Source organism: Hoplias malabaricus, chromosome 3 (genome assembly GCF_029633855.1).
Source record: "Hoplias malabaricus isolate fHopMal1 chromosome 3, fHopMal1.hap1, whole genome shotgun sequence".
In the NCBI taxonomy this organism is placed as follows: Eukaryota; Metazoa; Chordata; class Actinopteri; order Characiformes; family Erythrinidae; genus Hoplias; species Hoplias malabaricus.
The window spans coordinates 59,632,658-59,659,897 of record NC_089802.1 but is presented as its reverse complement, the minus strand read 5'-3'; the positions used below and the strand labels follow the sequence as shown (position 1 = coordinate 59,659,897).

The window sequence follows — 27,240 nt, the reverse complement described above, 5'->3', positions numbered from 1 at the left end:
ATCACATCTTCTGGGCAGCCCTGATAAGACTTACAACAGACATTACCCTAAACATCTTCACAGAAATCTGGGTCCGAACATGTGTGTGTGCAAATGGCAGATAAAATAACTGCATAAGAACCCAAGGCAACATTGAGAGGTACCAAGCATAAACAAGGCAACTCATGGTACTCTGGGCTGCCTGGAAATTCATCTGTGTTCCAGTAACTGATGATCATGTTAAAGGAACACTATAATATATTTAACTTAAGATAATAGCTTTAAAATCATGTGATGCTTCACTGACCTTACTATTACTATATACACTGACATAATATTACTGATATTTATGCATTGGGCAGATGCATAAATGCATTTTGATCATGGTACACTGTCAGAAAAACCATTACTGTGGTGGTAACTTTAAGGGTACATATTCATTCATTCGTTATCTGTAACCGCTTATCCAGTTCAGGGTTGCGGTGGGTCCAGAGCCTACCTGGAATTATTGGGCGCAAGGCGGGAATACACCCTGGAGGGGGCGCCAGTCCTTCACAGGGCAGGTACATATTCTACACCTTTAGAGTTCAGTTGTAGATTTTAATTGTGTTGATTTCATACACCCCATTTCATTCACTTTACACAGTTCTGTAATCAAAGCTTACATTCACCTCTCCTTGTGGAAAAGAGAATTTAATATACCTTTAGGGTAACTAAACTGGACTTTAAAACCTCTGTTGTACCTTTAATGACAATAATGTATCTATATTGTAACTTTTTTTTTTGAGAATGTACAGTAGTAGGTGAATTTGGCATTAGAAGTCTTAATGTGTAGCATGGTGTTCTTGCTACAGAATCCTTGTCCATGTGAGGCAGAATTTCTACCCCCTACACCATCAGATTGTGTTATAAAACTAAATGAAATCGCTTGTTATGCAGAAATATTTTAATCAGAAATAGTTATAAAAATCATTTTTTGTAGAATCAGTATCCATTATTTGAATAATTCCTTTATTTTATGTTACATTAAGATTACACATTGAAACATAACCAACATTAAATATTAACACATTATACCCCCACCCCACACACCTTTTAAATTTCACACCTGTTAAAGAGCACTCCTTGTGCAGTTATGTTTCAGAATATCCAACATCAAACGGGCCACAATCACAAATAAATTGAAGTTAGGACCAATCCTTTTTTTTTTAGGCAAAGCTTCATTAAAATGGTTATCACAAACAGGAGTTTCTCAAATTATCATCTAACATGCAGCAGCCTGGAATGATTATTTCCCCCACAACTTAGACTTACGTTGCAAATTCAGTGCATTTAACTAGTCTTATTACAGAGCAAGCACGTTTAACAGCACAGGCAATGCAACAGAGCTTTACATGCATGAGCTTCTCCTAGTTTTCATCTTCTTAAATGCACAGATGAGGTCAGGGATTAACACATCCAGTCTTTTATCCCCAATGTTTAATGTGCTTTTTATGGGGGTGTCATCTATATTTAGGTGATTGTGAAATCGCGCTTTATGGTGATCATGCCATTTTAACTTACTTTCTGTTCATTAACACTAACAATACCAGCAGTGGGACCATGAGTTATAAGATGGATATTTGTTAGGAAAGCTTTGGCAGTGAAGAGAATCATTCATGTGCACTGAAGATGAACACTTTACCGTTTACGTTTAACAGACTAACTAGGCAAGGAGTGGAACAGAACAGCACTGACAATTTCAGTTACTCAATGTGAAAAATGTTTTTGCTCAAGCTACCACGGTACTACATTGCTCAAAGCAAATTAGTCATGTTCTTGTGTAACAAACCCTATAAAAATGTGGAGGACTGACACCCATTAAACAAGAGGTATATGTATTTCTATAATAAATTTTACAGCTATAAGGATGTGTGAAAGCCCTTGATATCGTAAACAAGTCGCTACATATAGATTGATGGTGTCCCAGATCCATTTCACATCCAGCTTGAGATAAGGCTCTAAAGTTCATGCTTCACCCACCATCACAAGAGAGAACCTTCACAAAGAATTGGTGCACATACACACAACAAGCATACGCCCGGAGAAAAAAAAAATGATTAGCATCATCTTATTTGCTTTTAGAGAAAAAGACATCTGGCACACGGAGACAAGCAGCTGCATCCACCATATGTTCTCCAAACAAGATACATCCTCCAAATAAATGTATTAAAAATAATAATAATTTCCTTAAAATTTAGCAAGTGGTGAAAATACATGTGTTTCTTCTTACATCTTGATGAATGTTTTCAATATGTTTTGTGCATCAGTGTTTCTGACAAATATTTTAGTGCATAAACTGTTTGGAAGGGGGGGGGGGGGGGGGGGGCAGTGGTCAGGGGGTCATTTGATTGTGTTGTGTTCATTGTTGAAACTCCAGGTGAAATTTTAAAATTAGCTGATTTTCCCCTTATGTCATTAAATATGCAAATCACATCTACCGCAAAAATGTTGACCTAAAAAGGATTTTAAGGCATTCACATTAACAAATCAACTAGCTGGATTGCATTATTAGGATAGCATTACAAGTGTAGAGTTTTAACATTTATTTATAAAGACAAATCTCACTCATGCTGTACAGAATATAAAATGAAAAAAAAAAAAAAAAAAAAAGCCAAATTATATTTAAAAAAAATATATAATAATTGACAGAGACAAATTAAATTCACTGCGTGGCCCAAACTTTCCACTGTGATATTTCCCCTTTTAGACATAAAATGTGTCAATAATGGCAGTGACACACATTTCTTATACACAGTCTACACATCTGGAATAAAGATAATCCTGCACTTCTCATAAAACAAAAGTGGATCAAAACCTACGATATGACTGTTTCCAAACCGTAGAGAACATCTGAACTATAACATCACAGCAACAAACCAAAATTCCAGAAACAACAACATAATTCTTCCAAGTGTGCACAAAAATATTTGGAAATTTGTGTCCCCATAAGGAGGAAGAAAAAAAAACATTAAAGCTATCAACTGAATTCAATTCAATTTACTAATAGTATTTTTATTTAACATCAACTGGAATTATGAGAATCATTTATGATTTACAAAGGGCACATAACTAATGTATGAAGCAAAGCAATAATGGAAGAATGTTTTAATGAGGGTGTTAGTCTGGGCCACACCAAGTGCTAGGCTGGGGGTCCATGGGCTAAAACCACTGCTGAGGCTATAAATCCTGTAGGTTTTCTCAATCTAGTCTTCACTGGTTTCTTTCCTCCCTACCTGTCTTTCATTGCACAGACTCAAAACCTCTATTATTCCCTGCATTACGATAATGACGTAACATAATCACATGACTGCAAGACTATTGTCTGACTGCATTTCTCCTTATTAACAATGGATCAACATCAGACAAAATTATATAACTCAAAATTTAGAGGGGATGGCATGATTATACTCAGGCTCAGCAGAAGAATAGAGATTGGAGAGGAGAGTTAAAGTGTTGGGGGCTTGAGCCCATATTTCCTGGCCACCTCTGTCTGGGCATAGGCAGCATCACAGAGTGAGTAGAGGTGGGCCATTTCCATTTCTGACTTTGCTAAGTTGATGGCCTTGTTAAACATGTCTATGGCCTTATCCAGGTTACCTCTGTGAAAAAAAACCAAAAATCATTGTATGATAATGGAACTTCAAATATTACTCCACAAAATATACGTAAACCAGCAACAATGCTGGCGCTTACAAAATGGCGGTATGTCTGACAGCAGGACAGCTCTGGAGACATACTCCAAAATACTCACTTTGAACTTAAATAGACAAAAGTCTGGATCTTTTAAACATGCATCATATATCACTATGATCTGTAACTGTAAACAGTGGATTAACCATGACCAGATCCTGACTCTATCCATTTATCTATGGCTATGGAGCTGTTCTATTTAAAACCTAACAGCAATGATACAGCCTTTGTTCCCATCACAACTGGTGCAAATGTAGGCTGGTTTGCTAGAAAGCACCAAGGTTCAAACATCCTGAATAGAACAAATTCAAGGGTTTGGATGAAAAGGGCAAAAAGCCAATTTTAACTTGCGGAATATTGATACATTAAAAAATAAAAAAATCTTTGTGTCCCTTCTTTATCTTAAAATCTAACAAAGGCTATTTGACAGTTCATTTTTAATTGCTTACATTTTCTTTGTACCTGATGCAATAATTTTTTGCCCAGAACCAGTAACTTTTTTTTGTGATACATCCAAGGTTATGGGGGATGAGATACAGAAACATAAGATGAGAGACATACCTTTGAACTTCTATAGTTCCCATAGTTTCATAGGCAAAGTCACATTTGTTGTCAATCTCAATTGCTTTACTAATGAGGTCCAGGCCCAAGTCTAGATCCTGCTTCCACTGCAGCTGAAGCAGACTGTTCATCAATACATAGAAAGACGGACAGACATGGTTAGAGCCATTCTGGTACATTTAAAAATAATAAATTAATTATATACACCCTATTATTTTCAGTGGCCAAAAACTAACCCTTTATGGACATATGTTGTGGCATTGTCAGGCTCCAGTTCAATACATTTGTCATACATCTCATCTGCCTTCCCAAACTGCTGCTGGTCAGTCAGGGCCTATACAGACATCAGAGAAAGAAAATAAGACAGAAGAAGTAAATTAAATAAGCTCACTGCGGTTTGTCAAACTAGTATGTTTCTAGTAAAGGGGCTATGAAACTACTCCAAAGTCTATACCTGAGCATAAAGAGCATAGCCCTCTGCACATTTAGGAAATCGCCTGATGACATCTTCAAAGCCATCCATGGCTGTCTGCACTTGAGATGGGTTGTTTCCAGTGTAGGCCTGTCTATACTGGAGCACAGAGTTACAACACAACATGTTAGGCTCAAACATGCTCAACTTCTCAGTACAATTTCATTTTGCTTTAGTTAAACTCAGAGGCAAGAACTGGGAGAAGTCATTACCTGTGTAAATGGCAGAAAATTCTTATCGTTTCTGTGGCAAAAAAAAAATAATATTCAGTTGCACAATAGTGCCCTCTGTTGATACTTACAAGAGCGAAACACTTCTGTGCCTGTGCCAAGGCAGAGTCTGGCCTGAGCAGAATACACTCATCAAAGTCTGCCACTGCCTCCTCTACTTGGTCCAGCAGAATTTTTAACTGGGATATAAAAAGAAGATAATAAAAGATTTGAAAACTGTTTAAGGCCAAATCATATTGAAATGCAGATGCTATTCAACAAGATAAGTTAATAACCCTATTTATTTACAAAGAGAGTTAAGCTACTTCAAATAAAGCAGCACAATTAATTCTTGACAAATGCAACAATGTACTTTGAGTAATTTAATTAGAGAAATTTGTCCTTTTCAGAGGTAAAACGTTTTTGAAGCTCTTTCATTCCAAATGTAAATAAGTGTTCATAATTATTTTAAATCAAAATCAGCCTCCAGTAAGAAAAGTTGACATTCAAGTAACTCTTATGGCAAGTGATTGGTGCATAGCTGTGCTCAAACAGAAACCACAAACAAGACCAGAAATTACTATTAATTTGTTTTTTTTTTTAATAAATAAATAAAGAAAAAAGAAAATCAACACGGATTACTCAGCAAGACGAAGAATGTCAGAATATGACAGTAGCATTACCTGTCCTCTGTGGTGGTACACATCTGCATTGCGAAGATCAATTTCAGCAGCCATGTTGAAGTCTTGGGTGGACAGCTGTGGTTGCTGCTGTTGCATGTACATACTGCCACGTTTTATCAGAGCATTAGCCCTCAACTACAATAATCCACACACAGACAGAAGTTATTAATTTACAGGAAACCAGTGATTTAGCCTTCACATCAACTATTGGGTGGCTGAGGCAAAACACTATTAGTCAAACTATTAGCGCATTGCTTCTACATAAAAGCAAGAACTCACTTTATATATAAAAAGGTTCTCTCGCTCTCCATATACTCCAATTACCTTGACATTGGCATCCTGCATGTTAATGACTTTATCCAGGTCAGGCTGGGCAGCAGTGGCATTCCCAATAAGCAGGTAGAAGGTGGCTCTCAGCAACAAGGCCTCAGCTGTGTATCTGCCCTTAGATTCAATTTCCTTAGTGCACTCACTGATGATCTTATCATAGTTCTCCTCCTCCATGTACTGCTTGGCCTTTAGATATCCTGAGCTGAATAAGCAAAGGGGATATAATATTTCTTTTAGAACCAACATGGATTTTACAGGTAAAATATAACTTTACTATTTAAGATAACTAGAAAAATGTCTGGTAAACTGAAACTCTGACAGAATTGGGACACAAGTAACAGATAAATCACTTTTATAAAAAGCTGCCTGTAGCAAATGAAAATGGGTGAAAATGTGATTTAAAGCCTTTGACAGGGGTTATAAGAAGCATCAATTTGCTAAAAATATCCACTGGCTGTATCTTTCAAGCTAGCTTTTAATGCATTACCCTCCAATATTGAAAATATCTGAACACATAGGTGCTTTGACACAAAAGAATAAACCCTAACCTTCCTGTGACCTCCGCAGTCTCGCCCTCTTTATCCTTGTCCTCATCTTTTTTCTCTCCTTTCTGAAGAGGTTGTGAGATGATGTCATCGGTGAAGGAGCTGAAATAGGACTTGATAAACTGTGGAGATGGCATAAGAGGTTCCCGGTTCTGGACACACACAAAAGGGAGGAAAAAAAAAATCTGATTCACTGTACAAAAGTCCTCAGCTGAGAGGTAATGATATTAAATGAAGAATGGTGAGTACTTTTACTATGACTACCTTGTATTTTTCTTTAGCCTTCTCTTTTCCCAGTTGTTTCAGCACCTTGTCTGCCAGTAGCATGCTTTGTTGGTTCTGGAAGGCCTCAAGAATACATACAGCCGTCACATCTATAAAATAAATCCTTGTTAGAATATTTAAGCTTGCTTTAAGGATTCAGTTATCTTGCCTCATCTGTTCCAATTTGGTACTGATGATGTAACGCTGACAAGTCTCAGTGATTAAAATGCATATCGTCTCTGTCCAGTTAAAAACATGCATCTCCATTTTTGTCAGCTTTTTGTTTACTACATAATTTGAACCCATCATATTACATATAATAATTATACATTCACTTGCATTTAAATGTTACGATTTTTATCCTTCTCCTGTAAAGTATTTTAGGAGATACGGGTTTTTAAAAGGATAGTGACGGTATACATATTTCAAAGTTGTATACAAACAGAGGAATAAGACTCGCAGTCAAAGATTCTCTCTTATCTACCCAAAGAATTCTTTGAGCATCAATCTTCCTTCCTGGTGATACTTGGATATATATTAATTAAATATATTAATTTTAGATTTTGCCATAACAGGGAGCAGAAATTTTTTTTAAATATACAACTAAATCATACACAAATGTGTTTTGTTTATAAAGATTATTCTTTAAAATTGTTCTTACGTTACTTGGGTATCTCTTCATTTATTTATTGCTGTAACAACTAATTTCTACATACATGTATTCACAATGTAATTTCACGTTTCTACATTTACTTATTTCTATTATTTCACATTTCTTCACTTATTTATTTTGGTTAACTCAGTGGTTCTCAAACTGTGGTATGCAAAGTAGCAAGTGGTAGTATGCCAGATGACCTTGATAAATTACTAGTTAACAAACGACTTACTTACTGAAAAACTGAAAATCAGAAACTGAAAAATGTTAATGTGTAAACTACATAACGTTTCACATTTTTCATTAAGCTTTAATAAAATCTGTTTGCGTATTTAAAAAAAAAAAACACAACATTACGGTATAAACTGTAGTTCAGTACACGTTTGTAAGGGAAAGGCTGAGCAGCGTTCCCCTGCTTCAACCGAGACCAGAGAAATACTCCTAAAGCCAGAAGGACTGAATCTAGAGGCATAGAGAGAACACCTAACTAAAGGAAAACATGGCCAATCTTTGCATCAGAGTTCTAAAAAACTGTTTTAACAGTGTCACGCCTCCTTCACCTACTAATACAAGCCACTGTTAGCACCTGCTCCAAGCGCCGCAGTTTTCACTTAGTGTATTAAAGTGCATATTAAATTGATCGCTCTTCGTGTTTTTATATAATTCAAAATGTTTATTTTCCCAAACTTCTCATGTTCTCATAAATATATAATTGCATTTAAAACGTACAGTTTAGGCCTAATTATTTGTATGCGGTCTATAACTTTTTGTAATTATTTTAGAATAAGTTTGTGTAATGCATGCAAATTACAAATATTCAAGCAAGACATTCATAGGATTCATAGGTGGTACTTGGGGGCTTTGAATTGATAATAGGTGGTACCTGGTCTAAAACGTTTGAGAACAACTTTGTTAACTCCACGTTTCTTCATTCATTTATTTCTGTACTTCTGTGTCCATATGTTAACATCAGTCTACAACAGGATTGATTACATGGTATGGAACGTGGTTCTGTATTTACAAGTGTCTTTCACTGAATAGCATGTGCCAATCTGTCAACTCCAAAACCCCCTTTGTTTTTATATTTTTTGTTGCGACTCTAAAAAATATTTATTTGGGTAATATGTTCATCTGCTAGAGAGGATTTGGCAAGTTTTATATGGGCTCAATCCACATACTCAGCTCTACTGCTCATCCCACAAAGCATGTTTCTTACAAATGTGACACCATTTAAAAGGGAAGTTAACAGGCTTTCCAACAGTATATAATTTAGTGCCAAGAAGCATTGTTACAACAAAGAAACAATCTACCAAACACAAATTTCCTTACTTTTTGTGCTAAGTTTATTAACTTGTAGATAACATCACCTTCTAATATTTTCACAAAGTATAACTAACATCAGAGTACACCAGAGTATAATTCTAGGACAGATTTGTCAATACAATGACTTTGTCTTCATCAGGAGTATTAAATATGTCACTAAAATTGTTATTTGATTAAGTTTTAAGCATCCCCAAAGACAGAGGAGAAAGCACTAGGGTAGCATTAGGTCCTGTTGAAGTCTATCTTGATTAGGTATCAAAGTATCAAATTTCCAGTACTGTGTGCAGTGGAAAATGCTTTTGTGACTGACAGATGTCTGATCAGATTCATAAGTGAATTCAACCTTGTCCTGTCTACTGCTATTCAATTCCCTGCCCATCCATGGGAGAAAGGAGAAATGACATAACAGAATCTGATTAGAGCAAATTGAAGACTCCAACCTTCTAGGCACTCCTTCTTGTGGTCCAGTTTTTCCTGGGCTTTGGCACGCCTGAAGAGGGCTTTGACATAGCGTGGGTTCATCTCAACAGCCTGAGAGCAGTCCTGCACCACTTCTGTCCATTTTGCCTGTAGTTACAAAAAAGCAGTCAGGATGAGATTTTTCAATCTATTCTTGAGCTGAAAAATCAGAATGTGGACCATTTCTTGGGCCTCTGAAACCAACCTGTTGCTCATATGCTGCAGCTCTGTTCTGGTAGAAGGTGGAGAGGTCACTCTTTTGATCCTTGGGGCATAGACTGATGGCCTCTGTGTAGCACTGGATGGCTTGCTCATATTTGCCAGCCTTGAAGTACTTGTTGCCCTTGTTCTTAGCAGCCTGGGCCCTATCCAGAGGACTCTATGACAAGAAAGAGAAACAATTATTATTGTGATAAACAATGAATTTCATAAACTAGTCGATTTTGTGAGTATGTCACAATGTGGCAATAGAACAAGAAAGCAGATTAAAAACACTGCACTAAACAAGACAACACCAAAATAGATTCAGGGCATGACATTTGTGAATTTGTCTGCAGTATGTTCAGCCAATGATTATTCTGCAGAGGAGCAGATTAGTGTGCGTAGTGACAGTGAGCCCCATATGCTGTGCGTGTCCTTAATCTGAGCATTTACAGAACCTTCAGCTATTTAACAACCTAACAATAAAATCTAATGACAAAAAAATAAAATAATACATACAGATACCATAGATAAATACACACCATAATGGAACCAAACACAGACATCTCAAAAAGCAATATTTCGAAAAAGATTATTTAAAGAGGACAAAAATTAGTAGGATTTAATTAGCCCTAGCAAATTTAACAATATATTCTTTATTTGGGACATATGTATATGTAAACTGTACAGCTGATAAAGCATTAATGTTGAAATAGCACAAAAATTCCAAGTTGAGCTATAAATTATTGGCTACATTGGACAAGTATTGTCATATTAAAATGAGAGTGTGGGTGTAAAGGGAAGACAGATAAGCCCACACCCCCATGAGACTCCTCCCTCTGTCTCAAAGTCTGCAGACAGACAGCTTTAGTGAAATCCCACTTATGGTGAGCTCTCAGCTAATCCCTATGGCCTCCTGACAACTAGAGTAGATTAATTTCTACAGTGATTATAAGATGCTGTTTCAATTGCAATGTTATTGAAACAAGAAAATGAGATTGGGACCAGCACGTTACATCTAACAAGACATACAATAACTTAGTCTAAACGATGTCCCCTGACAGTGTACCAAGCCTTATTTCATGGCAGAGTTTCATCTTAGTCAATGTTCACATGAGCAGGAAGCAGAAACTACAATTCGTTTTTCCATTAATGGTATAATGTTAGATGTTATTGTACATCAGAAATAACAACAAGACGCCATCCACATGAATCCAGATATTTTAGAAAAACAAGTTTTTTTTCTTGCATTTTAGGTCAATGAAAACAGAGGTTTATAAAAAATGCATGTCAAGGTGGAGATTTCTGAAAACACTGTTGTCACTGTTCTTGTGTGGACAAGGGAAAGTTAGCTTTTCAGACATACTGACGTCACATTGCATGGCTGTCTCAGGCTTAATTTCAAATAGCTCCTCATTCCTTATATAGTGAATATCATAAGTCATAAAACTACAATGTATACATGTAGACAGCACTAAGGCTATGTTTCAAACATACTTAATATCGGTTGTCATGATTCCTAAACCTTGTATATAAAAAGATACTAAGGGAAAACAAGGAACATTCTCTTTGCTGGACGTATGGAAGTGAATAATGATGACACACTTGACGAAAGCCATGTAAATGTTAGTTTCAATCAAATAAACCATCTATCAACACTATCTTTTCCACTTCATATTTCACATCAAATATTAAGTTTTACTCTCCTCTCACAAAAGGATGAAGCCAGAATATACAGACTTGTGATGTTTCAGGAAAAAGGCTGATCATTCCAGTGAAGCACCATGACAGCACACAGTGGCATCTCCTGCTTCATGACACTTAAGCAATAATTCTCTCTCCTACTCCCTCAAACATGTAAAACATTTAGAGCCAAGACACATTTGTTAAGAGCTTTTTCACCCATGAAAACATTTGCTCCAACATTTGCTCTGTCAAATACAGGAGTCTGATTATACTGATGAATCCCTTATTGGGAAGCCATCTGGAAACACAAATGATACAAACTGCTGTTGAACAGGAGCGTTTCAGATATTTTATGGGAATGGATGTGTTCAGGCTCCAGGGTAGAGTGAACATTAAGAGATAAAACAATGTAAAACCCCTTCTAGTGACAATCAAGTTTTAGTCCATGTAGTCTCAGCCATGGACACCGCCCACATGTAGATGAAGAGTCTCATACCTTCAGTGTAAGAACCTGACCTCGCTGTCAGGATTCTGCCAGTTGCATTCTGATTGGCTCTCTGTAAAAGCCAATGCTGGGCATTTTCACTTCTAAAAGCAGCCTCATATTGGTGGTTTCAGACAGACAGGGTTGCTTATGTCATAAACCCAAGGAATAAATGCATTTGTACAGATCTGTGAATGTGAAAGTATCTAAATCACTTTTAATTCATTCCGGATTTTTTTTTTCTTCTTGGAAATAACTTCTAAATGTTTTAATTCTGATGAACAGAGATGTTTTTTATAACTGATGACCAGGAGGCGACTTACGTTAATTGTTTTTAACCATGCCCTCACACTGATAAAAATCTTTTAACTATAGAAAATGTTATTATTTTATGTTTAAACAATTGTGTACTTTAATTAAATATCAGTGGGACACGAATAGCTGCTCAGTTTTAGTGTCAATCTCATTCAGCACAAAATACCTCAGAAAGGCACGGCTACATGAAACACAGGTTCTTTAGATTCTGTCAAAAGAAGGAAAAGGAAGTAGTTTAAAAACATTTAAGTAAATGGAGGAAAGGCCAGCTGTGATTGTCTTTTAGCAGGAGCCGCACCGTGGCTAGATAACGTTAGCTCCACAACAGCACTCTGTAACAATAACGGACAGAGTGCGAGAGCAAATTCAGTTAAACACTCTATTAGCCACCGTAACGTGAAAGAAAGTTACACATGAGAGTTCATTACACAGCTTTAAATGGTCACTATCTTGTCTCATTTTTTTCAGGTGAGCTAGGCTAGGTTAGCGTAGCTCCCTCGGCGAGTTCAGACAGAGACGATATGAACGGCGCCGTGCCCTTGACTACATTCAGCTTCACTCCAGCTCTGTATTTATCATTTACACACTGAACTGTGGGGGGTTAACTCTCAACAGTAACCTAACTCGTGTGTGTCTTAACAGTAGCACTACAAAATGACTTCATCAGGTGTAAATTATTGGAAGTAAAAACTTAGTTATCCTACTTAATTCAGAGAATAGCTAAGTCCTTCTCCTCACCGAGAGTTTACTTTATTTAACTGGAGAAATAAACTGTACACACAACCTTTCAGTGAACCAGTCTGACACAGAATCACCAATCACGATCTTCATAATAACAATAGCACCACATTTTGAATATATATATATGTGTGTGTTATAAAAATAGATAAAGTTAAGTTTCGGCTGCACTGTGTCGGTCACTGAAAACACACTCAGTAAAACTTGTAGGAAGGGGTCGTGGTCAGTAACTGACCCTGTGCTTTTCTCCTGATCTTAGTGAGTGAAACAGCAGAACATTAACAGGAGCCACACGGCTGAGGGAGTCTGGAGCCCCACGGCGCCTGAAGGGCCCCACTGTGCGTTTCTGATATGAATTCTGTAGTGAAGTTTGGGAGTGTCCGAGTTAATGTTACAGGCCTCGTGGTGGGGTCAGGTCTGTGGTCAGATCAGAGATGACTGCGAGTGAAACATTGACAGTACGGAATTTACTTGAGGAGAAACGGGGGGAGTCCTGCACACCTTTACACTCAGTGTCTCTCACTCAGAGCTCGTCCCTCTCCACACGCTCACAGACACCCACCAGCTCACTATCAACTAATGTTAACCCTAATCAACCGATCAACCTCTCTCTCTCTCTCTCTCTCTCTCTCACCGTGCGCTCGTCCTCCGTTTCTAGTTGAGCGGCGGTGCGTTGACCCTGTGCGGGGCTCGCGCTGCCCTCCGGGGTCTTGCGCTCCTCCGCGCGTTTCCGTTTGTCCCCGAGGCGGCTACGCTGCCACAGGTACGCGGCCCCGAGACCGAGCGCAAGTGGTGCTCCCACCAACAGCGCGAGCTGCCACCGGGACAAACCGCTGCCGCCTCCTCCTGCCCCGCCGCATTGCGGCTCCACCGGTCGAGATACCGACATCACAAGCAGCGACCACCAAACAGTGACCACGGAGCAGCACGAGCAGCGTTCTACGGCCACGCACGCGCACTCCCGCTACCGCTACCACGAGAGCGCGAGCAATTCACTACTAGCATTGTGGGACACCGGAGGACCTTACGGGAACTACCGCCGGTGCAAACATAACCAAGCTTCCGGAGACTTTTATTAGGTAGAAGAAGAAGAAATTTTAAATACTAATTAAATTATATTTATTATATATTTATAAAATATATTTAATATAAAATTGAAATCGTATATATAAATATAATTAATAAATAAAAGTAGCAATAAAATAGTAATAAAATAAAACTATAAATATATATTTATTACTATTAAAAATAATATTAGTAATAAATTACAACAACAGCAACAATAATAATAATAATAATATTGTGATTATATTTATTATTTAATTAATTTTTTGCATTTTTATTTTTACATTATATTGACATGTCCTATTCAGTCAGCCATTCAATTTTTTAGTTTAACAACAATATAAAAATAAATAAATATAAAACAAATTATATTGTAACTTGTTTTCGTAGGGACTATTTTGATATGTTTTAAAATCAATACCTAATTAAATAAAACAGGTAGTATCTACATTGGTGTTTTTTTGTTTGTTTTTATTACGCATATCCATGTTCATATAGATATTCACGTATTTGTCAACCCTCTGAGCATTTCTGCTTTCAACCTGCAGTATTATAGTTTCAAATAGACAAATTTATAGGCAGATTTGATCCACATCTAAGGATCAAATCCTGTCAACTTGCAGGGCTTTGAGCTGCAGTCCAGTGACAGAGGGGTGAGAGGACACATAGGTGGGGTCTATATTCACAGATCCACACATACTGAATGAATTCGAAGGCATATAGTTAAAAATAAAGAACTTCTAAGACAGGGATTTTCTTCTTGGTAATAACTTCCAAACATATAATTTTAATAAAAATAGGTTAATGTTTAATTAACCTATTAGTTTTAATTGATGACAGGGTGTTCAATCTGGCATTTTTTATGTTAAAACTAATTATAATGAATACCAGTTTATGTTTATGATCAGTTGTACTAAAAGGAGCAAATTATTTTGCAAAAAAAAAGATGTCGATAACCAAAGATCCTAATTACATTTATTTATTTATTAAATATCCATTTGAGCAATTTCCTCGTTCACCCACAGATGGCGCCATTGTTCTGATTTTGATTGAAATTCTAATCAGAATAGTTCGTTCGGATGTTTTTTTTAAGCAAATATCACGTTAATAACTCTTAACACAAATAGTCACCATAAACTTAATCCTCGACTGAATTTAGTAATAGCATAACCCGCTTTACTGAGAGGTTTTGTTCAAAATTAAATACGTTGTGACCTGTACAGTTTGAGAGAGAGAGAGAGAGAGAGAGTCATCTCCCTCTACTGCTGTAACATAAACCAGTGTTCAGTAATCTGAGGGTGCTGCTTGAAGATTTGTTTCTGCTGAAATAGTTAAAACTCAGTTAACACAATGACTTCATGGAAAACGACAGTTATTGTCAGTACTTCGCTTCAGGTGTCTATAATTACTGTAATTTCTTGGTCGAATTGATAAAGTTGACTGTGACCAGTTAGCGCTCTTTAGCTTATCTACATAGCTACTTCCTGTAAACTTGTCTTACAGGTTTCGATCGTTACCACAGATTTGCAGTTTTTACCATACAATAAAACTCTCTAGTAATATTAAACCACGTTCACTAATGCTGAAGTATTTTAAATAATATTTAAATAATATCACTCATTAATTTACTAAAGCACCTGTGCCTTATTATCTTCAGCCATTTTCATTTTGGGGGACAGTTACATGTTTCTCTGGTACACACAGTTTAAATACATTTTTACCTCACCGTATCCTGAACTTTCAAAGGCCCTTCTCCAAATATTTAATGTTAAAACACTCTTTACAGCTTCAGTTTGATTGAGCTCATCTAAAATCCTGTAGACATGGAATGTGCTTTTCAGAATGACAGAAAAAGGAATATAGACAAATTTGATTTATATTTTATTTTATTTAATTTACAACATCACATCAAATCCTTGAATGTCTTCAAAAACATTGCTCCTCAAAATCAGCAATTTTAGGCTCAAACTACTCAGACTCCACTCAGTTCTAACTGGTTGTGGTCAGCTGTTTTTCTGCTTAGCTACTTTTGTATTTAACCTTATCTAAACATTTCATTTTTATATGGCTCCTTCACAGAATAATGATGCTGTGCAGATGCTCATGGCACAGCAACACCGGCTTCGTTTTTCCGACAGTGTGGAACTTGGTGCTCTGGTTTTCCCTCTGTCCGGTAGGCCTATATGAATGGCTAATAATAAGGAACTGTAGAGTCTATTGTATATTCATTATTCTCACAAGCAGACCACACTCAGTATGATCTTTAAAGCACCACTGCTGCCTTTTGACCCTTTAAGGCTTTACTGTTTTTGATTATGGTGTGTGTGGTGAGTTGTGAATCAGATTGCTGAACTGACTGCCTTAGGGGAAGTACTGTAGATGTATATCGTTGTTATACACTGCCATATTTTACAACCAATTCTGATTTTCCTCTGGATCATTCAGGGACAGCTTTCATGCTAATTTCCCCAGAGGAGTTCCCTGAGAAGGCTGAAAATTCTGAATTTATTAACCGGATTGAAAAGTTTGTACAAGTCCACAGAAACAGCTTTCTCCTGCTTCAGTCCCCAGTATATGGAAGAAGGGAATGGGAGATTGTGTCTGCAGTGCAGAGGAGGTTAATAAAGCCATATGTTTTAGCTCAGCTATAGCTATAAGATTCTATAGTATGACAGTTCTGACATAAGTTATTACACTATCGAGATATATTTAGAATGTGTTGTTTTTTTCATACTATCTTAAGCAATAAGAAAACATCATGCTTTACATTTAATGTGACTTGTTCAAATTTTTCTTACCTTTTAATTTTCTACCAGATTCTTTGGCAGTAATCTGAAAGTTCTACCCATTCATAGTAATGCTGATATTGTAAAGGCAGTGCTGACAATAGCCGAAGTAAGTTTCATGTATTTTGTTCTCACATTTGTTTCAGTTTTGTATGACTTAGTGGAATGTCTCCTTCAATGCTGGAATGTTTGTCAATGTTACTGTCCTGTATTTAGTCTAAGAGCAGAACATACATTTGTATGTTTATGATGCTAATTCGTTGTTGTGAATAGAGAACATCTTTACCTTGCAGGCCACCAGCAAGCCCCAAGTGGACAGCATACGAAATAGGATGGCTCTAGCTCGAGCTCGCATCATCGAAAGCAGTCCAGTTTGGGAGTTACTTGGAAGCATGCAGCTTCATCAGCCGAAGTGAGAATTCTGTTTGTTTGGTTCTTTTTTTGTAAAGTCACACTGGTTTCTGGTTTTTGTTAAATAGAGACTTTTAAGTACAAAAAGTGCACTTACTAAAATAGGATTTATATATATATATATATATATATATATATATATATATATATATATATATATATATATATATATATATATATATATATATATATATATATATATCCTATCTCTATATTCAGAGTTTGTTCTAATTCAACTTTAGTTTTTCTCTTATTATTATTTCAGGTTTATTTAGAATTTAAATCCTGTCTGGGTATTAATACATATATGGCATGTAAATAGAAAAAATACATAAACACATATATACTTGTTAATGTGTTGGAAAGTTTGTACAAGTTACAGTTACTATATATACGAAATAAAACAAAAATACATGTTAGTCTTTCTGTTCTATGATCTCCTCAAGTCTGATCACAAGGCTCTCCATCAGGTCATATGTCACAAGTGCACATTGAAGTACCTGAAAGAAAAAAAAATCTCTCATTCTCTTCTATGCTTGGACAGCAAATGCTGTTGAATTCTTAATTCACTACAACAAAGTCAATGTGAATTTAACGCTGTTTTACCATTTAGCATCATTCACCATATACCATTTAAAAGACAAAATCCATGTTTATCTGTAAACTGGAAAACATCACTAAGAAACAAATGAAAATTAATGAAATAATTCATTTTTATTTTTAATTATTCAACCAAGTATCAGGCTTAAATGATTGAAGGTGCTTAGTTATGCTTGTGAGAATAATCCATTTGTGAATCTATCATGTTTCACCTGCCCCTCCACAACTCTCAGTTAAAATCCCTCCTTACTGCCATTTAACACTGTGAGTAGAGATGAATTTACCTTATCCTGTGCCTCCGGTTGCATTCCACCTAGCCTTTCATTTTTTACAATCATATCGTGGACATTATTCTCCCTCAAAGCTTCTTTGAATTCTAAATGGAGAAAAACACTTTATAAAGAGCATCTTTTATGTCACTAAAAAATTTAATATAAATAAAAATAAATAAATAAAGGCAATGATGTGCAAATAATTTAAACCCTGGGGTTTTTGACTGAAATCTATACACAATTGTGCTACTAGTGTGAATTAGCCTTGTTTTACTGAAATAAGCAAGACAACTTGCATATATTATTCATAGATGTGCATATATCAACCCACCGCGACCCTGAACTGAATAAGTGGTTACAGACAATGAATGAATTCTCTGGATCCTCAGTATCTTTGGTATGATATGTATCATAGATGAAGAAATCCCAATTTTTTTAATATTTTCATTTCACATCAAATTAACATATTAATTTATTTTTTTAGAATCAGTAAACTTCTGTTTGCTTGAGTTTTGGCATTAAAACTATTATCTTTGCACTGTATTTATACATAAATTGTAAACATACCTATTGTAATAATAGTTGCGAACATCAAAAACAATTGTAAACATAGGGTTAAAATGACTTGCAGATCATTGCATTCTGTGTTTATATAATTTTTTCAATTTCCCAACTTTTCTGGAAATGGGATTTGTAAGAATATTTATAATTTTTGAGTAGAACTATGGAAAAGATGAAATATAACATTTTGAACCAAAGCTTTAAGAGTTTTAAAAAAATGTTAGCTGAAATGTTCTCACCCTTTGCTTTGATCTTTTTTTCTTCGTGAAGCCTCTTCAGCTCTGACCCATAGTATGACTTTGACATAATCAGACACACACGCAGTGTCTTTATGTAGTTTCCTGCAATGTCACAAAGTTCTGTCCATATACCTGTCTAATATGGATCAGTAATATAAATCATTTAATAGGAATTGACTCATTATATATAAGTTATTTTAGGAATATTTCGAAGTAAAAGTCTTACAGATATTTGTCTCTCATTGATTAGTAGATATCTCAAAATATTGAGAGATTCCATGACTCTAGAAAACAGAAAAAGACAGAAGGTATTGTATAAATGTAAATTTCATATGCATTTCAGTTTATATATTATACTGAATTATGTTATTCGGTGTTTAATTCCAATACTAAACGCAGACAACAAAATGATTATATCCATTAACCTCACTGAAATTTCAAACACAGACACAAAAACATGTACACACACAATCACTTATACACAGATCAACCATAACATTTTGACCACCTCCTTGTTTATACACTCACAGTGTCACTTATTCATAACACAATTCAAACTCCAAGTAGAACGGGGGAAACCTATATAAAGCAGCAGATGTACTATTATCTGCAATTGTAGAACTACAACGTGCTGATTAAATGGACAATGAGTGTAGATACAAGAAGGTGGTCATAATATTATGGTTGATCAATGTAGATACGAAATGAGAAGGAGAGCAAGAGCAGGCTATGAGATTAGGGGTTGTTGTCAGAACTGGCAAGTCATTTTAAATCAGTTTAAGTTGCCCAACAGAGGTAGAAGGTTTAAGTAATCAGAGACAGATCTTCTAGAGCAGAGTATGTCAATCAGTCTTGCTGGTGTTATTTAGGAATGACACAGGATCTGCCCTTAAGCATGGTCCTGTCTGCCATATGCTCTGTGTTGCAGGATCATGACAATTTTACTAGACTACTCTCATCAATAAATGATTGGCAGAGCTGGATTATATCATGTTAATAAAACATTCACTCAAAACAGAAGCAGGTGGCATACATGTAGCAGGTTTAAGCTTAGGTTTCAATTTCTGCAGAAGGTTTTGCAGATGAGTATATTCATTCTGGTACTTCATAACAACAGCACTCTTAAATTTGCACTTTAGAGCCATTTGGAAATTATAACATTACACTATTACTCCCAGTATTTCTTTTTTTTCTTTTGGTTTTGATAAACCATTTGATGATGATATGTGTTGGTTTAATGGCGAGGCTTATTTCTTATGAGAGACATCATTAAACACAAAGCCATTTCTGAAAAGAATGACATGTGAATGATGACTAGTTAAATACAGTTTGCCATTTTTATGTATGATATAATTTTTAATAGCTCAATCAAGGGGACCCTATTTTACTATTTCAAAATCTGTACTGCTTCAGAAACTGCAGAAAAACACATGAACTGATGGTATTTGTACAATCATTTATCTCTAAAAACACCACTATAGAGCACAAACGCTTTTGTTTCAGCTTCATCACAAGTTTCCATACCAATACACCAAGAGACACACAAATCCCATGGGATATAAAACCTTGCATGAAGATCTTCTAATACAGACAGAAGCCAGTTTTCCCACCTGTCCATCCCATGCAGTAAGTCAGTCTCCGGACCTTGGGGTAGATTCACAGTTTCCCTAAGAAGCGATATCAGTAATGTACCCTCAAACCAGCTATCCCTGTGTCCTGACTAGAGATATAACACACATATGTTAGAGACAGAGCAGAAACAATAATACTCCTTCTTCTTTGACACAAAGACATTGCTCAGAATGTCCACAATTAGTGTATAGGATATGTCTAAAAAAATAAAGAAATAAAAATTTGGTTATTCTAAATGTTGACTACATTATTTTCAATTAATTACAGTAGCTTTGTTATATTAATGACCATAATGAAACCTGTACAGTTTTACTTCCAAGATGGTGTCTTGAGAAACAGGAAAACACAATCTGAGGGCAGGTTTTCCAGATATAGATTAAGTCTAGAATGATTCCCATGCTGGTTGATCCCAATGCTTACTTCATGTCTGGAAAATCTGTCCTATATTTCTCAACAGTTATTTATGCGCTGAAATTTTACAATTGTAAAGCAACAAAAATGTTTTTGATCCTCTTCTGCCCAACCTTTTTTGAGTTCTCCACTTGATTCTTGATATTTTTAAGGATAACACTTTCCACTCCTGCATGATGACTAGTTTTCATAATGCATCTGAGAGTAGAAAAACAAGTGCATAGGTTGATTTAACATTTTGATAAGTATATATACTGCAGGTGTAAAAAATGTCAATCCCGTACAAACCTGAAAAATTTATGCTTGGCCTCACCATTGAGCTTCTCTATGAATAGCTGGAAAACTACAAGAGCCTTTAATCTCTGCAAAGGAAAGGAAAGAGTCATACATCAGTCATGCATCCAAATAATGCTGAGAAATAGAGTCTAAATCATGGTAACAAGAGAAGGATAACTGCCTCTACATCTAATTTCTCACATGAAAGATTATAAATTGACTCAAAAACCATAGCCAGATATTTATATTGTCTCTACATTTCCTGTACTGTGAAATAAACTCACCCAAGACTTTATAATTGGCTACATGCTAAAATAAAAGGACACGGGTTTCACACTAATGCACACGTCTGCAGTAGCAAATCGGTTAAAATGTTCTTTGCATGAAATAAATGATTCAAAACCATGGTAAGCACAACATTAATTGTGTAAGAACAAACCTTTGTTTAACTACTAACACTAAAAGCATAATCTAGTAATTCCAGATTTAGCTTTAGTTTAGGAATTTAATGACTAAATGTAAAATAGCAACATTACAATAAAAATAAATGTGTCACTTGAATATATTTTACAAGCTTAATATGTCAATTATTAGGCTATAAAAACTAAAATGAATAACTATGGCAACATTCTGTATTCATTTATTCATTCGTTTATCCAGTCCAGGGTCGTGGTGTGTCTGGAGCCTACACAGAATTACTGGGTGCAAGGCATGAACACACCAGTCCTTTACAGGGTAAAACACATTCACACCTATGGACACTTTTGAGTCGCCAATCCACAGGATCAGGAGCACATGGAGGAAACCCACACAGACACAGGGAGAAAACACCAACTCCTCACAGACAGTCACCCGGAGCGGGACTCAAACCCACAACCTCCAGGTCCCTGGAGCTGTGTGACTGCAACACTACATGCTTAATGTTAAGGCTGGTTAACAGATTGGAATTCCTCATTCTTTATGTTTGCAATTTTATGTTTTAGAATGATATTTTACATTTTCTGTATCGGGGGTTCTCAACGACAATGTTTTTTTCTGATAAAAAAATAAAATAAATATATATATACCGTGGTTCATACCATATCTAAAACAAAGAACATCATCCACACATTAAAAATGTAGTTTTGTTTTTAGATTTTAGTTTAAACAAGATAAAAAATTCTGACTGTAGACTAAACAAGTGCACAGTGTGCAACTAAAGACAAATAAACCAGTCAAAAAATACTGTAGAAATCAAAAGTCAAGATGCATCAAGAATGGTTTAATAATCATAATAATAATTAGTAAATCCACAAAACTTACCAAATGCTCGAAAGGACACTCGACCATGATTTTAACTAAGATCTGTACAAGAACATAACAAAATACACCATCTTAATCAATAAAGAATTACTTTTATTGAATCTATGTATGTTTCTTGTCCAGCAGTAAAGTAAAATACCTCTTACCTGTGAAACACTGTAAAAACCCTTCAGCTCCAACAGCTGTACTGGGAGGCTATTATCCACAACTCTCTCCAAGCTTTTGACATACAAGTCCTTTAAAGACCAAAATAATTACATCTGAGCCATATAACAGATTCATTATCATGTCTTCAACTTTCTTAGGTGTGTTGCAATTTGTTTATTGGTTATATAAAATGTCTTGTCGAATAAAGCTGTTTAAATAATTTGTAATGATTTGGCCTCTTACCAGCCCTTTTAATATCCACGATTCATCTTTTCTGTAAGCAATAAAACATGTAGAATCAGAATATATATTCCCAATATAATGTGATGCTGGCCATCCTAATCATACTGTATAAATATAGCACTGTCATACCTGCTCAACAAAATATTGATGTACTCCATATTACACTGCAGGACAAAAACAGGGCTAAAAAAATAAAATACACACAATGAAACACATTATTACAGTTCAATTTCACACAAAGAAAAATAATAATTAAGTATCAGTGTCCAAACATTGGACATCGGAGTTGGAAAGTATGTAAACTATCATCAAACTACATTTTAAGACTCCAGCATTCAGTGGTGTTGTATAGCCATTGTAAGGGCCTTGCAATCTTAGCAAAACCTGCCTAAATACTGTGGGGAAGACTTCCATGGCAATGAGATGGACAAAGAGCAAGTAAGCCAGGCAAGCCCTGGACTCAGTCGGATGACTGTCATCTCGCTTCACAACACCCATATCTTCTTTCCCTCTCAGAGGATGGTAGAACAGTAGTTTGGGCAAAGGCTCCTGGATAGCTGATAGAATGGCCTTGAATATGAAGAAAAGGTAGAATGCACATTTAGCAAAGCTACACTGGTTTTTCTTGTGGAAAAAAGTCATCCATACATCTTTAACTTACTATTATCTCTGTGGCAAAGTTCCAGAGGGGAGAGTTCTCTGTAGTGTTGGCTTCTGTATCTAGCTGAGCTTCAAGCAGAGGTTGTCTCAGACTCTCCATGCAGCTATACGCAAAATATAGGCAAGGTTTTTATTGATATTTTGGAAGATAAAATCTAGTAGTCTGGATCATTCAATATTATTAATAGAGATTATGTGGATATGTTGCATGACGCTTGCAAGGGTATGTTAATACAGTACATTTCCAAATGTATTAATGACATATCAAAAGATGAGTCTAAATATTGTAATTACTGGTCTGTTCAGCAAAGATAGTAAAACCTACAACTTCAGAAGCACAGTCCTCAGTCTTTCATCATAACTGGTTGTCACTGGACTCTTTGTGTCTTGGCTTTTGACTTCCTGCACAAATGGCTGCACAAAGGTGAGCAGAGCTGTGCAGCAGCGACAGAGCCCATATTTGTCTTCCTGTTCCTGTTTGTGCAAGTATGGCACAGGCAGCTTAGAAATCTGTTTCTGCAAAGAGTCCAGGGCCAGTCCTAGTGAGGGGGCCTTCGTGTCACCCAGCCTTGACAGCACTGTATGGGGTCAAATATGAGACACTTTTAGTAGACAGCAGAGGGCGCCATATTTTACCCTTCCAATACATTCAATGCATTAGCTATCCTATTAGCACTAAGGTGTAACTGATTTTACGTTTCTTAAAGACATTAAAATGGATGGAACTTCTTGCTGTTTTGGACCTTATGGTGCCTTTGAAATGTTCACCCATACAAACTATAAAATAAACCCGGAGGAAAATTTTATTGCTCAATCTTTGCTCTGTAATGACTCGGAAGACCTAACTGTGATTCCCAAACTTCATTACAAAATGATACATAAAAGAGACACAAGAGATAGATAACTTAGAGATCTGCAAATCTGAGCACAGTTTGTGACTTTAATGAGATCTCCACTGAAACGCAAGAGGAGACGTGAGATTACTGAGGTCTTTACCTCAGGAGACACATTTGAGCTAAAATCTCCTTTGTTCTTCCTTCTGATCACATAGTTTGTCCAGTAGGAACTACAGAGACATTAAGGAGAACTCCTTTCTGTATTTTCTCTCCTATGGGAATGTGTATTAATAACAGGCAAGGCATATTTTTGTTGCATTTGATCCCTTGATAGCAGAGCGATAGCTATTAATGCTAAAGTTTTAGCCATATAAAGTGCTTAGTTACCTAGAGGCAGGTACTGCATGAGAAGAATGAGGGTGTCTGCAATAGCATCAATATCAGCATTTTCCAGTTCTCTAAGCAGAATATTCAGTAGGTCATTTGTATTGCAAATCTGAAGAAGGAAATGTTTTAGTTTAGTGCTGCTATTAAAACATGCCTTTCTGTACATTAGTCATCATTTGATTAAACAGCCTGTCCTCACCTGCACTAGGTGGCTGATAATGGCTTCACAGTGCACAGAGTCCTTCTCTTTCTCCAAAGCATTTTTAATCAGAGGTCTTAGAAGCCCACAACCCATAGACTTCAATATGTCCTGGAAAATTAATACAAATATAATATAAAATAGGCATAATATTTTTACCTATTAGGTAATGGACATGCACTTCACTGTGTCTCTGTTCTTTTGAGTCATTTCATGTTCACTGGCATTACTTAAGTTACACATAGAGAAAACTGATTTCCCAGTTTAAAATCAGACTTTGCATATTCTCCTGAGACTATGTTTACATGAAGGAAGGGTGCAGTGCAAAGAACAGGAGAGATGCAAGAGCACTAAATGGAGGGCTGCTCTAGAGGGTTTGCAGTGGAGCGAGAAATCTGACTGATTTTTCCACCAAACATTCTTACACCCAAGGGTGAAGAGGCCATTCAGTTAGGAATTAGAGAAGAGTGATGGTAGTAGAGACAGTTACTGAAAAAGCTCCACTATCCCCAGTGGACAGAATGATGTCACACAGATTAGCTTTGATCATAGTTGTGTCCTAAATGTTTCTTAGGGACCTAAAACTAAGAAACTATTCTTAAACTTTCTTAATATCCTCCTTCATATAATTGAGTCATAAAATTGTACTAGGAACTAATCTGTAAAATAATATACACTAAATAAATACTGTAAAATCCTGCCAGAATTTCATTGTAAAATATATGGTTACATTGTATAAGATAATGCAGTTTTATTTATTTATTTGGCAACCATGAAGTTTATATTCAATATCCATTACAAAATAATGCTGTAGAAAAAAAATGTATACAGTGTAAAAAACACGTAGTATTACTTAATAACTCATAAAATTATAAAAACAAACATGAAAGTTAACATGGTGTTTTTTCTGTTTTTGTTTGCTCTACAATAAACATGGAAATAGTGTGACACGTGAGAATGCAGACTGAGACATAGCCATACTGCAAATAAGCATCCTTTAAATATCAATAGGAGACATGTGAGATTACAGAGGTCTTTATCTCAGGAGACACATTTGAGCAGAAGACTTGTGCTAAAATTTCTTTTGTTTTTACTTCTGATCTCATTGTTGCAGCAAAAACTACACAGACATTAAAGAGTTCTTCTATGGGAATGTGTATTAATAACAAGCAAGGCATATTATAATAAGGTTGATATCCCCCTAACACAACCCAAAAGCCATAAAAAGATGTTATATAATAAAAATGACAGTGTTTTCTGTTATATAAATATTACAAGATATTTCTGTTATAAACACAGTGTATTTAACACTAGGAATAATATATTTTCTCTGGTAAAGGGATGTAAAAATGAGTATATTTTAATGTCATGAGAATGCAGTTAAATATGTTTTAATATGGACACATTTTACAGTGCATGTTTTGATTTTAAGCACAGACAATTCCAGTTTTGCTGTAATATCAAAAGGAAAAGATTGCATGGCACTACAGATTACGTAGCTATGTGTACCTGATTCTTCTCCTCTTTTATGAAGTCCAGCAGTTGTGCGCTGTCACCTTGAGCAATGCAAGTACTACCAATGTGTAGAAAGAGTTCATGATCTGCAGGTTTCAGATCCTCTTCTTTGGTCATTCTCTAAAAATGAATATGTATAATAGTAAATGTACCTTACCAGGTCAAAATATTTAGCTTGGTATTTGGCATTTAGATTAAAGATTTACATAAGGTCCCATCCAGTCATATTGATTTAGCACCATTAGTGGGTCCTGGCACTACATTTTTCTACAGTCATAGCAATTAGCATATGCTAACATATTATATGATTCAAAGCTTTAAAGTTTAAAGTTCAAGTTCAAATGGGACACTTTCTTTATATATATCTGCTACTACTGATTTCAGTGATTTCTTTTGTGTGTAAATGATTTCCCGATCACACTCACCCATCTTTGGATTACGTCATCCAGTTCATTCGTTGCCATAGTCCAGTGTTAGTCTTGCTATAGTGTACACTCAGAAGTAGCCTCAATCAGACCAGGATTACTCAGTAGCCCTCTTTGTTTCGGTTCAGGAAGCCATTTGCAATGATATATGCACATAAAAACTGTGTAGCTTAGTTTATTGTTCAGACTGAAAAGTATGAAAGACACCAGCATGGAGAGATCTGACAGGAGACCTTTGTAAACCTCTTAGCAAGCACTGTGCCTGAGTGAGTGCTAATAGGATTACACAAGAGTAATCTGACATGGACTCAGATGGGATACTTTTTTTTTCTCCAACAATCTAGAAAGAAATGTATTGTATTAATCATTTTATTGCTCCAGTATGTATATGAATAATTACATCAACTGTTTGTCTAACTTGTCATATGTCTAAATTAATATATAATACACCTTTGTAATACCTGATGGCAATGCTAATTATACAGAAGACTCATAATAGACAGATTGCTATTACATGAAGCCAGTGATTATTTAACCATGTCATGCCATGGAAATAATGAAAAGACCTCTGAGATTGTTTAGTTGTGCAGCACATGTGTGTGAGCCTATTACCACAAAGCCTTATTCCAACATTTCT

The 27,240-nt window shown here is 35.9% G+C and overlaps 3 protein-coding genes across 5 annotated transcripts; 1 reads left to right on the top strand and 2 right to left on the bottom strand.

Moving 5' to 3' along the window:
* Window positions 1-977: 977 nt before the first annotated feature.
* On the bottom strand, window positions 978-13,669 carry tomm70a (translocase of outer mitochondrial membrane 70 homolog A (S. cerevisiae)). Its single transcript, XM_066665616.1, has 12 exons — window positions 13,271-13,669; window positions 9,418-9,591; window positions 9,194-9,320; window positions 6,776-6,885; window positions 6,515-6,663; window positions 5,961-6,168; window positions 5,637-5,771; window positions 5,046-5,153; window positions 4,727-4,843; window positions 4,509-4,606; window positions 4,273-4,395; window positions 978-3,620 (listed from the first exon to the last, which is right to left on the bottom strand). Exons 1-12 carry the CDS (start codon window positions 13,523-13,525, stop codon window positions 3,467-3,469), a joined length of 1,758 nt encoding a protein of 585 aa, XP_066521713.1. The 5' UTR covers window positions 13,526-13,669; the 3' UTR covers window positions 978-3,466.
* On the top strand, window positions 13,364-17,000 carry LOC136692319 (protein SPO16 homolog). 3 transcript variants are annotated; one of them, XM_066665618.1, is made up of 5 exons: window positions 13,364-13,715; window positions 15,781-15,874; window positions 16,147-16,318; window positions 16,518-16,596; window positions 16,781-17,000. In XM_066665618.1, the coding sequence occupies exons 2-5, from the start codon at window positions 15,799-15,801 to the stop codon at window positions 16,901-16,903; spliced, it is 450 nt and encodes a 149-aa protein (XP_066521715.1). In that variant the 5' UTR covers window positions 13,364-13,715; window positions 15,781-15,798; the 3' UTR covers window positions 16,904-17,000. The 3 variants fall into 3 exon arrangements, with proteins under 3 accessions (XP_066521715.1, XP_066521716.1, XP_066521714.1); XM_066665619.1 differs by lacking the exon at window positions 13,364-13,715 and adding an exon at window positions 14,343-14,370; XM_066665617.1 differs by lacking the exon at window positions 13,364-13,715 and adding an exon at window positions 14,762-15,096.
* Window positions 17,001-17,250: 250 nt separating this feature from the next.
* On the bottom strand, window positions 17,251-26,642 carry glmnb (glomulin, FKBP associated protein b). The gene is made up of 18 exons (XM_066666561.1): window positions 26,604-26,642; window positions 26,173-26,298; window positions 24,664-24,774; window positions 24,465-24,573; window positions 23,567-23,819; window positions 23,243-23,345; window positions 22,970-23,151; window positions 22,711-22,764; window positions 22,582-22,612; window positions 22,338-22,427; window positions 22,192-22,233; window positions 20,902-20,975; window positions 20,727-20,811; window positions 20,181-20,290; window positions 18,797-18,854; window positions 18,571-18,706; window positions 17,783-17,874; window positions 17,251-17,398 (listed from the first exon to the last, which is right to left on the bottom strand). Exons 1-18 carry the CDS (start codon window positions 26,640-26,642, stop codon window positions 17,315-17,317), a joined length of 1,779 nt encoding a protein of 592 aa, XP_066522658.1. The 3' UTR covers window positions 17,251-17,314.
* Between the last annotated feature and the right edge of the window lie 598 nt (window positions 26,643-27,240).